The sequence below is a fragment of the Panthera leo genome, chromosome B4, assembly GCF_018350215.1.
Source record: "Panthera leo isolate Ple1 chromosome B4, P.leo_Ple1_pat1.1, whole genome shotgun sequence".
Taxonomy (NCBI): Eukaryota; Metazoa; Chordata; class Mammalia; order Carnivora; family Felidae; genus Panthera; species Panthera leo.
In genome coordinates, this window is record NC_056685.1 from 12,234,181 (window position 1) to 12,251,368 (window position 17,188).

General features: G+C 45.9%; 1 protein-coding gene across 9 annotated transcripts in view; it reads right to left on the minus strand.

The window, feature by feature from the left end:
* The window catches only part of BEND7 (BEN domain containing 7), a 77,814-nt gene extending 60,644 nt beyond the window's left edge, over positions 1–17,170 (minus strand). For 7 of the 9 annotated variants that reach the window (XM_042944925.1, XM_042944919.1, XM_042944918.1 and 4 more), the window contains exons 1-2: positions 17,042–17,170; positions 14,633–14,716 (exon numbers count right to left, since the gene is read on the minus strand). In XM_042944925.1, coding sequence (XP_042800859.1) covers positions 14,633–14,716; positions 17,042–17,102 — 145 coding nt within the window. In that variant the 5' untranslated portion in view covers positions 17,103–17,170. The remainder of the gene's footprint in view (positions 1–14,632; positions 14,717–17,041) is intronic. The other 2 variants (XM_042944926.1, XM_042944922.1) reach the window with 2 other exon arrangements.
* Between the last annotated feature and the right edge of the window lie 18 nt (positions 17,171–17,188).

Genomic DNA, 17,188 nt, shown 5'->3' on the forward strand with positions numbered 1-17,188 from the left:
TAAAACCCATTTTTTTGGTGAAGGGATAGAGTTACAGTCACTCTCATATGCTGTTGGTAGGGACCTTTTTCTGGAGGGAAGTTCAGCAATTCAGCTTCCAGGAATTTATCCTACAGAGACATCCCAACAAGTACCAAGGACACAAGTACAAGGCTATTCACTGCAGCAGCATCCTACTGGTGAAACGCTGGGAACAGTCCAAACATTTATCAATGGAGTACTAGATAAATGAATCATGGCATGTTGGTATAATGAAATTATGGTGTATGTTTACGTATCTATAAAGAATGAAATGACCCTTTTATAGTCATTTAGAGGTTATTTGCCAGACAAACTGTAAACTCATGATGGCTGACATCACAGTGACTTCCTTCACTACTTTACAACTAGGGTCTACTGCCTGCCTCAAACTAGCCACTCGATTCTTGTGGAATAAATGGAGACTCAGTTATGTAAAAAAGTTACAAAGCCTTATATTACATAGCACGATCCCATATTTCTTTCATTGTAATACACACACACACACACACACACACACACACCCCTCTATTGTTAACAATGGTTGTTACTGGAGAGTATGAAAGGGACAGGATGCTTTCCTTTTTACTTTATACCTCATTTGCACCTTTATAAATTTTAACTTTAAGAGCGGTTCTGAGGGGCAACTGGGCGGCGCAGTCCGTTAAGCGTCTGCCTCTTGATTTCAGCTCAGGACACGGTCTCACGATTGTGAGATGGAGCCCCTCGCTGGGTTCTGTGCTGGGGGTGGAGCCTGCTTGGAATTCTCTCTCTCTCTCTCTCTCTCTCTCTCTCTCTCTCCCTCTCTCTGCCCCTCCCCTGCGTTCGCTCGTGCTCTCTCTCTCAAAAGATAAATAAATAAAACTTAAAAAAAAAAATTATTTTTTTTTTGGATGAAAAAGATGACCTAAAAGAATTATGTACAATGTTCTCCCTGTGGCACTGGACGCAAAAACATCTTCTGTAATGTCACCCAGGAAAGACGAAGTTGGACGGGAACGAGTGATAGATAGGTGGCTAGGGAGAGCAGTGACAGCAAGTCAAAGGAAAGACGGTGCTGGGTGTGGTCTGTTTTGCAACCCTTGGTGTACAGGCCTAAGATTACCTTCTGTTGAAGCTCATAGAAGCCGTGCATTTTTTGTTTTTATTATTTTATTTATTTATTTATTTTTTATGTTTTTATTCTTTAAGTTTATTTATTTAAGTAATCTCTATACCTGACGCAGGGTTCCAGCTCATGAGCCCCGAGATCAACAGTCCCGTGCTCTTCCGTCTGAGCCAGCCAGGCACCCCAAGCCGTGTGTTTTTTTTAAAAAGTAATTTGGCAGCAGGCAGGGGTAAAAGTGTTACAGCCACCATTTACAGAGCACTCACTATGTACCAGGCCCTCTGGCAAACGCTCTGCCAATTTTTAATCCTGATAACAAACTAAGAGGTTCAAATGCTGCTGAACACATTCCCCCCAGGAGGAAACAGGGACTTTGAGACTGGAGAGTTACACCAGGTGGGTCAGGCTCCAAGGTCCTCGAGCTACTCTCCGGAGGCGCTCAAGGAACGGGCTGACGGGCAGGACAGAGGCCATTCACACAACAGTCCAGCTGCGTGGTATCCAGGAAGCGGTCAGGACACACACTCCGTGCTGTCTGAACCAGCTGGCATCTTAACCACCCAGCTATGTTAACACACGTGGTAGAAACAGTGAAATCACGGCCCCAAACGATCCGCGGATTCCAACTTAGTTGCGCTGTTTCTAACTAATAAGGCTCAGATATTTCCTTTTACTTTGGCAGCATGGTTCACGTGAATCCTGTTAGTTCTACCAAAGCCACATATCAACACTTAGAAGACATGAAGTAACAATTTATTTACGTTCATGATTCTGTGAAACACATAGCAAAAGTCTTCGAATGCCGGTAATTCACATAGGTAAAATACAAGACTGTAGGTTAAGAGCAGCTCCCATATGCCTCTGGTAGTATAACCAACGTCTTGTCTTCATTCAGTAAGAGAGAAAATGTTCATAACTCACTGCCTGGAAAGAGACGATCCTTCTCGTTATAACTTGAAATGCTGACCCTCTGCTCTCCTGCACAGAAAACTTCTAGAAGAATGCTATACAGAGGTGCAAATCTCCCCTAACTGAGCTGTTAATTTGCATATCTACATCTTGGATCAGCTAAATATGAACTTGATTAAGTACTCGCTGTATTACATTTCTTCAGCCATTTAAAATTTTTAAATTTTCCAAGTTAAGGGCGCCTGGGTGGCTCAGGTGGTTGAGCGTCGACTCTTGATTTCGGCTCAGGTCATGATCTCATGGTTCGTGGGATCGAGCCCCATGTCAGGGATTGGGATTCTCTCTGTCTCTCTCTCTCTCTGCCCCTCCCCTATTCGTGCTCTCTCTCTCTCAAAATAAATACATTTAAAAATATATTCCAAGTTAAATATACATGCCATTGTACGGTTTCATCTTCAATGTAAATAGTGTTACTGACAATGAAGAATGGGTCACATTCATAGCACCTTTTTCTTCCAAGGATTTCAGGGAACTCTGATAACTCTGGGTCCAAAAGCACTTAGAGACTGGCAGTCTTTCCTGAGTCAGACTAAAGACAACTCTCTAGGGGTAAGACAAACGCAGCTTAGGTCAATGGGTTCCAAACTTTTTTGACCATAGTTCACAGCAAGAAATATATTTTTCATGACGATTTCACACACACACACACACACACACACACACACACACACACACACACATATACTACATATATAACTAAAAAGTTTCACGAATTTATCCTTCCTGCATGCAATGCATTCTGACATTTTCTTTTCCACTCTGTCTTTGTTATTATTATTATTACCACTATTGCTCATGCGGGTGACAATCTGCTAAATTGATCTCCTGACCCATTTACAGGTCACAACCACTGGTGTGAAAAGCACTGCCTTAAATGTCGAACGTTTTCAGGATGCTGCCCGAACAGCCTTCTCACTCCCCACACACCTTCTGGGTCCCCCGATCCTCTCTCCTGGCCCCAGTGACCATCTGTATGTGAGGACTCCAGCCCTGATCCCACTTCAGGGCTCCAGACCCACATACCCAATAGCCCCACTTGCGCATTTCAAAAGCAACCTTAGTATCATGCCCCCAAACTGTATTTAATGATGACCATCCCTGAGCCTCACTAACAGCATCCACCCTGCTGTACAAGCCAGAAAGTTGGGGCTCCTCTCTCTCCTCGCCCTCCCAAAGCCAATTAATCATACAGTCCTGATTATTGTGACTTCCAAATTACTTCTGAACCCTCTCATTTCTCTCCACACCCACCGCCCGCCCCCCGCTTCCATTATCACTTGATGGGGCTACTGCCAAAAGCCTCCAGTGTTGCGCCCCTCCCTCCAAACCCTCTTCACCCCGAAGCCAGGGCGATCTCCAAACACACAAACCTCATCACGTGACACAGCTCCGTGGAATGCCAACCACCTCCGATGCAGCCCGGCTCTGCATCTGGCCTTCCTTGCCCACTTCTCCACCTTATCCCTTGCCATGTTCCCTACTCCCCCCACCCCCCTTATTCTAAACTGGTGGCTCTTGGGTGTGGCTGCATGCACATTAGACAACTTTCTAAAAGGACCAGTGCCCAGGCCTCACTTCAGGACAATTAAATACCAACCCAGCTGGTGGGTGTAATGGAAAGCCAGAGGCCCTCTGCTTTAGCTGGAAGGAAAGTCTGGAAGCACTCACTTCCTGGCCTTCATACCTCCTCAGCCCCATCTCCTACTGAAATGTCATCTCCTCAAGGATCATAGTCTCTAACCCCCCCGGGCCTGGTGAGGCCCATAGAACCCTTCATCCCCCTGGTCGCTACCTCCTGAGCTTTAAAATCTCTTAGCCTGGCCCTAATGGCTACTCGATAAAGACCTACAAAACAAATACAAGAATTCAGTAAATTCTAAGCATCAGTTATGCCAAGAAGTTGGGATAGGCTGAAAAAACACTACAGTTGAGGAAGGCTGAAAAAACACTATTGACGATGGGTAAGACGTAAACCAAATCTGTGACATCCTGGAAAGAGATTCTCGTTTCCATGGTGTAGGGCTGGCAAACAGAGGCAAACACTTGTCGCCTAAATTCAATCGTGCCTTCTTCTGAAAGCTTTCCCAAAGGCACATATCTCATCCTCGTCGTCTTCCTAGCTCACCAGAGATGACAGACAGCGACTCATTTCCCCCATTTAGCAAAGGATGAGAGTAAGTTGCTTGCCCACATGACCAAAGTAGACCAGAGGAAGACGAATCAGCTCTGGGCCCGTCTGTGTTGCTTAAGGCCCCAGGATCTCTCCTGTAGAGTGGTTAAGGCAAACACACCTGCAACAACCCCTTTCCAACCGTATTTCACACAAGGCTTATTAAGGGACCCATTAAAGTCTTGCTAGTAATTGAAAAAATTATATATGTGCAATGAGAATGAGTTAACGTTAACAGAAGAACCTTAACTTTTGCATCTCCTGACTTTTTAACTTTTAGCTTGTACCTTAACCTTGCATTTTTGTGGGGTTCTTTACATTTTCTCTGGAGGTGTAAAGTCATATTTGAGATATAATTCCATTAGCCATACAAGCAACTTCAGAGGCTATTATGTGGCATCAACTTTTTCTGTAAAAATAAATTGTTAAGGATATTATTCCTGGAACAGAATAAATTCTTGGAATTACTGAGTAACTTATGTACCGTACCACTGTTCCAAGAACACATTACTTATTTTATCATGACAAAGTAAAGTTATTAATCTTCCGGCTTCCATTTCAACAATGAGAAATGCCGTGAGATGTACAGACACCTGCATTACATTTCAGTTCAACTTTATATCATCCATAAACATCTCTGTGTTGGACACCTCATCCAAACAAATGCTCACAGAACACTCCATGTACCATTCGATTTTATGAAACTATAAAAGTTCCTTGCTGTTAATTACAGAGACAAATGTCTCATCACACATTTGGTTACCAGATCGCATAATTAGTTTTCTCCATTAACCTTTCAGATATAAAATTTGATTTCTGAGTAAAAAAAACATTGTAAAACCCTTGCAGTTCAAATGGTATAGTATATTTGTACGTGCTTGAAAAAAAATGCAAAACTAAGAAAACAATTTTATGGATTCTTATTTACAAGGATACTCATTGTCTGCAATGCTGAAAGGAAATCTGTCTAAACTTCTTAATGATTTTAAAATATATGATCGAGTATGCATGTAAGAAGCTGTCCTTTGCATAGAAAGGAGGCTCAGGAACCTGGCCGTGAATGGATGTGCTCGCTCTGGGTATGGTGATGTGGCTGGCTGGGTCCACCCCAGCCCCTCGTTTCTGCCCCTTCACAAGGGCATCTGGGAGACAGCTGGGGAGGGAAGGGCGTCCAGCCTATAGCAATGCAATCGTTTTTCTCGGCTCAAAGCTAACTGACTCCACAACTGTAGACTGCAGAAGACGATGCTGTAACTCACATGTGTAGGGGGCATTTCTGATGGTCACAATGGCTGGGGGGGGGGGGGTTGCTCCTGACATCCATGTACATTTGTGCCGCCCACACTCAGACCTCTAGTACATGTGGGACAGTCCTGCACAAGAAGACGGTCTCCCCTCAACAGACTGTCCCGCTCACATCAGATGATAACTACACTTTTAACATGTTCCAAACATGGGACTCCTTCATTTATTCAGAAATAGTTGTTGTGAATCTACTCCGTGTCAGGTACCGGGCACCAGGAACACGGTGAATGGAGCCTTGCCTGCAGGAATTCAAGATGAGACTTGAGCAATGAAGGCTCAAACAGCCCGGGTGGCAAACACTGTTTCCGGCAGAGCCCAGAAGGGCAGACGCCAGGCCCATGTGCGGCCGTATCCAGAGATGCCCGCATAGCGCGGTGTTATATGCAAGGCCCTGGAGGCCAGGGGCTGGAATACACACAAAGGCACAGTGGTGCATCCTCTTTTGGGGTTAAACTTGAAGAGGGGGACCTGCCATTAACCTAATAAAAAAGAAAAAAAAACAAATGAAAAATATAGCTTCGATAGTCAGTGCTGACAAATTTTACGCCTGGTATGTGAGGTCCAGTTAGGTACGAAGAAGATTGTGTAAATGTTCACCCTTTGAAGCCAGGGCAGGACTCAGAGGTAAAAGAGTTGGGTAATAAAGTTTCAAAATGGCTGATTCCACCACTTTATTTATTTCTTTAAAAAAAAATTTTTTTTAGTGTTTATTTTTGAGAGAGAGAGAGAGAGACAGAGCATGAGTGGGAGAGAGGCAGAGAGAGAGGGAGACACAGAATCCGAAGCAGGCTCCAGGCTCTGAGCTGTCAGCACAGAGCCCGACGTGGGGCTCAAACTCAGAGACTACAAGATCATGACCTGAGCCGAAGTCGGACACTCAACCGAGTGAGCCACCCAGGCGCCCCCACTTTATTTTGAATTTAAAGTGGACATCTTATTCACTCCCTGAGCATGTACTTATGTGACCATCGTGGGGCTGGGCAGTGGGGACACAGAGATGATTCTCAGGGAGTTGACACCCCAGTGCGGGGAGAGAGAGAGAGAAAGAGAGAGAGAGAGAGAGAGAGAGAGAGAGAGAGAGAGAGAAAAGCAAACTGGCTTTGCTGTGATAGCACCCAGCCCTGGATGCTGTGGAAGGAGAAGTGAGGGGAATCAGGGAAGGCTGCCTGGAGGAAGCTGCATCCACTTGGGAGTCTTCAGGGATAAGAGAGAGCCACGGACAGAAGAGGGAGGATGGTCCAAGTGTGAAATTCCAAGCAGAGGAGGTGGTATGTGCAGCCACCCGGGTGACTAAGTGCCTGGCCTCAAAGGCAAGGACAGAATCCTGCTGCACGGACGAAAGTGGTGTGGCGTGGCCGAAGCCTGGGAGGTGGAAGGAAAGCCTCAGCCGCGAGCCCCGAGGAGGCAGGTGGCAGTTCGTGCAAAGTCTCATCCGTCAGGCCTAGGAGTCTCAGTCCTAACTAGGAAGCCACAGACGGTGAAGAGGTTCAGGCAGGCAGGCCCTGGAGCCACACGGGGCCCCTGGGAGAATCCCTGCCGGCGTGGGCGTCTGCTCCCTCCTGGCCCACCACCCCCTGCTTCTGCACGCACATTCCAGTCTAGGTGGCGTTCTCTCCAGTAATCTGTGACTTGTAAGAATAACAGAGTTGCTTTGTAAATGTCCTAGGTCTATTTTTAACTTGGAGATGCAAAACACACTGTTCCAAAATCTTTATTTTATCTTATAGATAGCCATGTTATTCTCTTCCAAAAGTAAAAATCCATATTCCCATGGGAACCAGAGAGGCTAAATTGTTAATACATCTCCTTAGAGTCTGTCCTTCGTGGAGGGTTTTTTGTTTTGTGTGTTTTTTTTTTTTTTTTTAATGATTTGGTCATGATCAGAGTAGGAACAGCAAACCATCAAAACGTTATCACGCATTTCGCTCACTCCTGAACCACACCAAGTCTTGATGGGAAACGGAAAGAGGCAACTTCTTCTCAAGACACGGGCCTAGGGGAGCAGGCCCGGCTTGAGTGTTCCCTCATAGCGGGACAAGCCTGTTGCTGAATGCACAGCTTGCTATTTTTCTGACACTTAGGTCGGTAAACTTGCTTCCCACAGAGCTGGACAACCAGACCTGCCAAAGTCAGTTGATAAGCAGGTCAATACTATCTCAAGCGCCTCTAGAAAGCTGTGCCCACGTTACGGCACAATACCGAGCCAGCAGAGCATATACTATTTTTCAGTTTTGGTTTTTAACATGTCGCTGGCTTTCCTAGGTGAGGTCCTCTCCTTTTTGGTCTTTTCTAGATGTGAAGGAAAACAAAAAGATTTCAAGTTCTATCTCACACATCAACATCAGAAGTCCCAAGTTTCCCTGCTGCTTTAATGTATGATAAAAGATTCTTCTGGTTAAATGAGGAATATTTTAGTTTGGCTCGCTAAATGTCTCCAAAATCTCAACAGTGTGGTGTGTGTATATATATTTTAAAGTTTACTTATTTCTTTTGAATAAATAAGAGAGAGAGAGAGCATGAGCAAACATGAGCGGAGGAGGGGCAGAGAGAGGGAAAGAGAGAATCCCAAGCAGGCTCCCTGCTGTCAGCACAGAGCTCGACTCAGGGCTCGATCTCACAAACCATGAGATCACGACCTGAGCCAATATCAAGAGTCGGATGCTTAACCGACTCTTGGCGCCCCCACAGTGATATATTTTAAAGCAAGTCTTCAGAGTTCTGTACGACATTGTCCAACATACTCACACGTTTAGATACTTGAGTACCTGTCATCTGGGTTCCTATTATGAACACAACACCGTGCTGGGTGCTTCGAAGGATACAAAAAAGAATCCAGGTCACCCTTGCTCTGTCATCTTACAACTTACATGAGGAGAGACAGTGCGAATAAACAACCACAATCCAGTGTGGTAACTGTTCAGGTTTGGGGGCGACAGGGGTGTCTGCAGGTTGACCTGGTGCGCCATAAAGCTGTGTACAAAACGAGTATTAGGCAGTACGTGACAAATGCTAGATGACGTTATTATTTAGTGCTAAGGTGTTCAGAAGAACAGAACTTCTATTTCAGGAGAAGGGGATAATAAAAATAAGAATACACCATTTTCTACTCTGAAAAAGTGTTTTATCATATAGGATTTCCAAGATGCTGAAGGGGAGCCTGCTGGGGAAGTCAGGGCCAACATTCCTATTCAACTATGGAAGAGAAAGAAAGCCTCTCAAGAGTTTCGTGCAAGGTGCTATTAACCGTTAGCCTGAGATTCAAACCAAGGTTTTCTGACTTCAAACCTGAGTTCTCTCTATTGTGCTATACGAACTGAGAAGGCCTCCAGGCCTAGGTAATGTTGGAATTGGGCTTCAGAAACCGATAGGCGATAGGCTGGTGATAGATGGGGTCTGGAAACGGGCTAACACGTGGGAGGGCCTGGAAGGGAAGGGATGGTGAAGAGCCCACACACAGACAGGGAAAGGCGCCCCAGGAAGTTAATGCTAAGAGACCAGTCTGACGCAGGCCAAAGTTTTCAGTAGGAAGAAGAGGGAGAAAAGACTGGAAAGGTGAGCTAGAAGCAGAGAGCGAACAGCAGAAGGAGGAGGCGAGGGGCCCCGGCTTTCTCAGAGACCACACCGCAGAGCAGAAATACCGCGGGAGCCGGGTCCACGGCCAAGCTCTCGTCTGCAAACTCTCTGACCTTGAGCAAACTGACATTTCCAAAGGCCTGTATTTTTCATTTAAAAATGGAAATAACAATACTTCTCCAGTTTGGGAAAGTGCCCAGCGTACAGCAGATGTTCAACCAAGTTTACTTCCTTTCTTCCCAAGCGGGTCCCAGGCTCTGCCCACCCCTCCTTTCTACCGACGGTGCCCCCTCTCATGTCTTGAGCCCCACTCTGTCGGTGGCGGGGGGGTGGCGGGGAGAGGATGAGCAGTCACACACTAAGATGAGCCCGTGTGGGCAGAACGGCACAGGTAGGCAGAACCGCAGGCAGCCCCCACGTGGCGAGAGAGGGCAGAGCTGGACATCAGGAACCCGGGTTTTAAAGCACGCTCAACTACTAACTACGGTATAACCTCGCGTGAGTCATTTTCACCTCTGAGCTCGGCTTCCTGTCTGAATGACGGATGGAACACCTGCCTCACACTGTGGTTGTGATGTTGGCTAAATGACCAATCCAAGAGTGTGACGGGCCTGACTGCAGACGCCTCCCGATCTTTAGGCAGCGAGTAGCATCGAAGCGGTCTACCGCTGCGCCTATGGGTACAGAAGCACACTCACACGTGCGCTCATATTCAAGGGAGCCGTCGGTGGTCAAGAGCCTCAGAGGCTCTCTCGGCTTTGACTTTGCTTGGATTTGTGAAGCCGTTTGTGCACCTACAGGATAAGGATAAGCAGATCTACTCTTAGTGCTGTAGGAAGCCTTAGAAACCACTTACACGTGGTGGCAAGGGCACCCTAAAAGCTGTGTGGAGTCCCGCAGACGTGGGGCATGTTGCATGGCGCCCTGCGATTACACGCCAAGTTCTTAGCATAGTGCCCTGCACGCAGCAGCCTCTCCGAAAATGATACCTGCTGTTATCGGCTCTATTTCTAACCCCAAGAAACACTCAGGTCCGCTGGGCCCTTCATTTCATTTGAGGTTGTTTCTCACTCATGCAACTCTAGCCACAGGTGAGGTAAACATCGGGGCCCCCCTCCCTGTTGGAAAGAAACAGGACCCAGGTGGGACCCAGGCCGGCCCCCCCCCCCCCCATTTCACACATGCACCTGCTCACTTCTCCAGGGCTCTAACGACTCCCATTGTCATTAGAGGCTAACTCCCTAACCTGGAAAAGTGGGTAGGGATTGTTCGAGTGTGTCACCTTTGAAAAGACTGGGGACCCTGGTGGGGGCAGCCGTTATCAACAAAGTCACTGAAAAAAAGATTTAAAAATTCAGAGATCTCAGGGGCACCTGGGTGGCTCGGTCGGTTAAGTGTCTGACTTGATTTTGGCTCAGGTCATGATCTCACAGTTCATGAGTTTGAGCCCCGTGTCGGGCTCTGTGCTGTGAGCTTGGAATTCTGTCCCTCTCTCTCTGCCCCTCCCCTGCTTGCTCACTCTCTCTCTCTCAAAATAAATAAAATAAACATTTAAAAAATTCAGAGATCTTGACCGTGCTCATCTGGCATGGCTACTATACCCTGTGGTTCATCTTCTGAAAGCTGTATAACTTAGTGTCAAAAGGAACAACAACAACAACAACAACAACAACAACAACAAAAAAAAAAAAAAAAAAAAAAACAAAGGAAAGAACCAGAAGAGGACCAAGAGGGCCAGGGCACTCCACAATGTGACCCCACAATTGGAGCTCAATAAATATTTGTTGAATGACTAAATGAAAGAGAGTGAACACCTGAAAAACAGACATGTTTCAAATTTATATATTATAATGGTAAATCCAAAAGAAAATCCAATGTATAAAAAGAGATTTCATTAAATGTTTCCTTTAAAGCTATGAGTAATAAACTCACTGTCTCATTAAAATACTTGCTAAAAGTGCTTTGCTACCAGCTAAGGTCTCCTGATAATCCTTGAATTGTCTGGCCCAACACGACAGAGGGAAAAGATCTTTGGACAGAAGACGTGGGTTTCTGCCAGGTTCCACTATTTATGAGCAAGTCACTTCACTCTGGGCCTCAGTTCCCTCCTCTAGGTAATGGGAGTTAAGAACATGTGCCCCAGTGACCTCACAGGACTACTGTAAAAACCACAGGATGACAGATGTGAAAACACTTTTTAAACTACATGTGTGACCTTCACTTAACGTCTGGGTCTTGTGACACTTAGCCCCTTCTTCACCTCCCCTCTGCCTATCCAAATCTTCCCCAAGTTCAAGGTCCAGCCCTTCCAGAGCTCTCCGCTTGACCTCGCGTTTGATCCCTCCCTTCCAACGCTGCTTTTGCTCGTTGCCCTAACGGATCACATTTGTCAATGAATCATCGTTCACACAGAGAGGCATGCGGTGGGGTGTTTCCAGCACACGGAGATGTGCACTGGGATCCCGGCTATGGCACTTGCTACTTGAGAGGCCTCTGACAGGCTATCAAACACCTAAGTCTCCTGTACAAAACAGGGATGATCACGACTCTGGCAGATTTGCCGTGAGAAGTAAATGAGAAAATTCATGTGAGGTACTCAACACAACACTGGTGCACGCACAAAGCGTCCAAACTGTTATTATTATTGAATACTGCTCCTTGATGGTGTTCTCAATTTGTCCTATCTCCCCAAATGTCTTGGTCCTATCCATTTCCCACCCCTGTTCCAGAAAAGTGCTGAGTGCGCAGTATTTTCTTAAAAAAGACATCTGTTGGACTGATTAAAACGAGTTGCTGTTCCTCTCCAAACAGGTGCTCAAATTTTTATTGTAGGCCCACCGCAGCCAGCTGGGCCACATCAATGTCCACAGGGCAAAATACCCTCGTCTGGCCCTATTATCACATTGATACTGTGTGTGTGAGTCGCAAAGCACTCAGCCAAGCCATTCACACCAGTGAGCTACCCTGCCTCACTCGTGGGCTTCCTTAGTCAACAGCCTGAATATATTCCAGGGAAATAGATTTCATGTGGGAACTCTGCCAAAACTTGGAGCGCTCCCCTTCCCGGAGATATGAACTTTAATCTTATAGGTGCAGATAGCCCTAGGGATTATACCTACGTCTGAACACAGAAAATCCTACACAGCATCTCGGGGCCACGTTTTAGGACTGCATCATAGGTGAAACAGTTCTTCTGCTGTCCTGCTAACAAACTCCCTTGGGCGTCAGAAACTTCACACAGAAATCTGCACCCTAGCGAGTAGTGTTATGGGTAGACTAGCAATTTACAAAAACAAACATGATATAAAGCTATGTTTTGAGAGGAGTACCTACAAACTCCTAATGCCTATGTCTTATAACATCATCAACAACCAAATTCTTAAGTTCATAAGCTGTCGGCAACTATTTCCAATCGCTCTCATTTGCTTTTCCACTTTTAAAAAAAAAAATGGACCCAGAGATCACAAAATAAAATTGGTCTTTGGGAACCATATCACACTTTTCACAGGATGAGCGAAAGATTGAGAAGTCACCCAGGCATACGTTTCCACTGTTCAAACTTTTGTCTCTTGATGTTTGAGGCCTTCTTGCCCGGTAACTTGGAAAGCTGATCCCCACCCTGGTCTTTCGCTGATGTTCTCTTATCTTCCTGGACTCGAGCTGGGAAAAATGAAAGCAGCGATGCCTGCCCCCTTCAAGAGTGTACAGTTTACCGAATTCTGACCACTCGCATCTTCCTCTTCATCCCCCACTTTCTCACACCCAGAATTACTGTTTTCCAAATACACAGCACAAAGGGGGAAAAAGGCCTGCTTTGTTGGACGTTAACTGAACCAAGGACATGATGTTACATTTTGACGATAAATGTAGATTTTCTACTAATAGGCAAACTCCTCATTTCAAATGGCTAAGTCGAGTGGTACTTAGATACAGAATTCCAACCAATAAGGTTAGGGAATGGAAAGTACAGAATTCCAACTCATTAAGTTTAAGGAACTAAAGAGAGTACAACCCAAGAATATTCTCCTTCTGGGTCACAGCATTTCACTTGACTATTAACTTTTTGGTTTTTAGTCCTCTTAACAGTGAACAGGTGGTGAGTGTAGTTGCTGGCCTCAGTAATATTCTCCCCTAGGATGGAAAGATCTAGGCACCTTCAGTGGTTGCATATGTAAGACGTGCTGATACTCCCCTCCTATTTTACCTCCATCAAGTATCCATTTGATCTCTCAGTCCTTTGGCAACCCACCCTTTCTCTTCCTCAAAGCAAAAAAAGAGAGATCTCAGTGACAGAATACTACGCCATCTGGCTTTCACGTTGCTCGGCTTTTCAGTACCCCTCACACTGGGTCTGAACAGCAATCCTACTTCCTCCTGCTCTCAATTCTCACCAGAGGTCTGGCAAGTCTGGCCTCGGCTTTTCATCACTCTCGCCCCGACGGTCTCCCACTTTCTGCTCCCTTCTTGTGCGGCACCCGCTCTCAACCTACTTCTGGGGTGGTGAAGGTGTTCGCGATGGGCAAGGCTGAAGCCACAAGCCACCATTTGCTCTCCGCTCTTACTTAAGGGGGACTGCACTCTTAGTGGCAAAATCTGAAGTTGTTTAATTTTTGGTTCGTGGTCTGCAACTGACAAGCCGCACATGCCAGGTCCTTCACGTATGGTATCTGTAGCAAACGCTGCACTTGGAAAGAGTGGCAATGTTTTGGACTACCTGCTCATTCACCAGGCGGCTACACTCGTCCGATGGGTCTCACAGGTGCTGCTTTGGCTCCGTTTGACCCTGAGGTGAGCTGGCAATGAGGATGGCAAAGACAAAGCATGGCTAGTCTCTCTGACCAAAAACATTGGTGTGAAATGCCCACAAATCCAGGAAGGGGAGAGCTGGAGCTCTCAAGAGGTGGTTGGGCGGACAATCGCACTTTGATGTTCCTTCCGCTTTTTTGACTGTAGATTTAATTTAATTTTGTCATGGCAGGATTAGCAACCAGGCCACAGAGGTGAAGGGACATTATAATAAGACAGCATATTAATCCTCTATCCCACCCAAGGCAGAAGCAAAACCAAACAAATAGCGGCTTCCTGGAAATTGAATTTCTGTTATCCAGATGTCAAAGATGTAATACCCCAATTACACAAACTATTGCCAGTGAAGCATGCCAGCGAATATGCAATGGAAATGGGGTGAGCACAGAGCGACAAAACTGCTCAGTCAGCATCTGGCTCTGGGAGTGAGCGATAATTAGCACTGTGTGTAGACACTAATAAACATTTATGTCTGAAATTACAACTTTTAGCAATGTTAATAAGGGATATATTGGCAATCTGTAAAATAAAAGGTCTTGAAAAGAATGTCATACATTAAGCAATGGCAGACATTTCCCGTTCTGGCACAATCTTTTTTTTTTTTTTTTTTTTTTTTTTCCCTTCCCCCTAATTGCAAATGGCCACACTGTTTTGCTGAGAAATTAATTGACATAGGAACCTACCTAAATAAATGGGTTGTGTCTCTTTGGCCTCCCCATTAACATCGTTGCTGAATTCTGAGATCTTATATACCTCATGGTGATAATCTGGGATGAGAAAACAACCAAAAATTACAATTCTAATGACGAGCAAGATATGAATAAGCAATAAAGACTAGACTCTCATTATAGAGAAGATGTATAATCTATACTTTAATTTATAAACATAATTTCCAAGAACTCGGTTAGTCACGGAATTCATAGTCTTTAGTAATCTCTAAAACTTTGCTTACTCTGAAAAGTACGCAAACTTGACCTATTACTTTGACTTTAGAAAACGGCTTTGCTGATCACATAGTTTTCCCAGTAAATTTGGCCCACAGATGCCAATTACTAGGCCTCTTTTCTTTCAAATGACAAGCATGTTTATAAGGAAAAGAAAAACCTTGCCCAATCATAGGCCGGGAGGGCGGGGGTGATTCCAAAATTATCTCCACAACCCATTTCCATGAGTACAGTATATCAACAGCATGCTTCAGGGTAACCCGACACTCTGTTTTCTCAGTTTACCCAGAAAAATACCAGCCTTTAAGCAGCTTACAGGAAAGCACACACGAAAAAACTGATTTGTTATTTCAAACATAGTATAGCTTAGATAAGAAAGCAAGATTCTCATCTTTCACACAAGTGAATCTTTTGCATTCAGCTATGGCACTTTAATATGCAATAGTTTATTTTCTAAAAATGCACCTGCAGAGCAGAGAGAAGAATCAGACCCATAATTTAAAGAAAGAAAAAAAAAGGAAAAAGAAAAACTTGCTTCGTCAGGCAAACTTTAAAATACCGTACGTTAAGAGCTTCTTTCTTTTCTACAGAGGCTCCTGTACTTGCCAATGGTCTATTTCTGAAAAGTAGGATCGTCTAGGTAAGAAAATAGAGGTTCCTTCTTAAAAGCTATTCCTTTTTTGTTTTGTTTTCTTTGGTGGCTTGAGACCTGACAGGACAAGGTCTACAAAACCACTCTCACTTTTCAGATAGAGTAGTTAAGTTCCCTGAGGTCATAAATAAGGAAAGCAGCCTACCTTCCCGAATGAATCAATAGACCAACAGGCCGGTCACATATGGAGATTTTTAAAGTACAAATGACTGAGTAATCAACACGGAAACAGAGGGACGAGCCAAATATTTTGAATACGTAAAACTATGCCAGGCCTCTTTCATGAAGCAGTGTCCGAACTAAATCAGGGAAAACAGGTATGAGGCGATCTTCAAAATGTCTACAATCAAACCATTTTCAGGCTTGTGGAAAACAGGCTTTATTGAATCTACATCACAGGTAGCTCAGCTTAGCTTGAAAAGCTCTGTTACTTGGAATTGCCCTCTAATGTTCATCAGCTCACATGTGACTTCCCCAGGTTGGTCGCCTTGCTCTCTCTACTCTGATGCCAGTGCTCTCTCTACTCTGATGCCAGTGCTAGATAAAACAACAGAGGAAAAAGGGGACAGGTTCTGTGGTTTGCTTTTGACCTCAAGTTGATTCAAAGACGATTATTTAAGCAAGGTGGTTCTCAACTCAATATCGGGACCCGGGACATTAGGACGAAAAAAGTCACCTGCCTCTAATTTAAGGCGACACAATGCATTTGGATAGACATATTTTTATGTCCGCTCTTAAGTTCTCAGCGTTTTTTAAAAAGTCCTATCAGGAAAATGAAGGCTCTGACAAGTAACTGAACACAGACAAGACGACTCAACTTTCCCCTTCCCCCATAAAACATTCCTAAGCCCGAAGACCGTGATGTACACCTGTTAAATCGTCAGGAACCGGCTGGATTTTTTTTTTTTTTTTAAGGATACTTTTCTGACCGATAAGTGATCTATTCCAAAACACCTTTCCAACCCAAATAACGTCTCTAGAAAAGACGCCGGAGGTCAGCAATTCTCATTTTGGGCTCGTGCACCTCATGAGCTTCTTTCTGGTTCTTAACAGAACCACCACCTTTTTTGCTTCTGTTTGGGGGGGAAAAAAGCAAACCCACAACCATTGGTCGGGATTCGTGTGTGCACGGCCTGACGGAGCGGCAGCTCTCCCCCACCCCCCAACCTAGCCACAGGAGTGGAATACCAAAGAAGGCTCTCGGCTCCCCAAGTGTCATTGTTTGCTAATTTCCTGATGTGCCCTCCGACTTGTTTACGCTGAATAGCATCCTGCCTCCCCCCGCACAACTTTGCCCGCCGCGCTGCGTGTGCGGCCGCGGCCCCCCCTCCACCGCGGGAGGGGACTCGGGGGTCCCGGAAGCCCGGACCCCCGGAGTGGGACGCGCGGCCGCGGCGCGGGGCGGCGGGCCGGGCGCGGGGCTGTTTACGCGGCGCCAAGTCCTCCCTCCGCCGCCCGCACGCCCCCCGCCCGGCCCGGCGCGGCCCGCCGCTTACCTCGGCTCACCAGTTTGAAGCTCTGGGATTTCCTGCTCCTCTTCCTCTCGGAGAACTCCATGGTGCTGGCAGGAGGCAGGAGGCAGGGGCTGCGGCCGGGGGGCGGCCGGCGGGCGGAGGGAGCGGCGGCCGAGGCGGCGGCGGCGG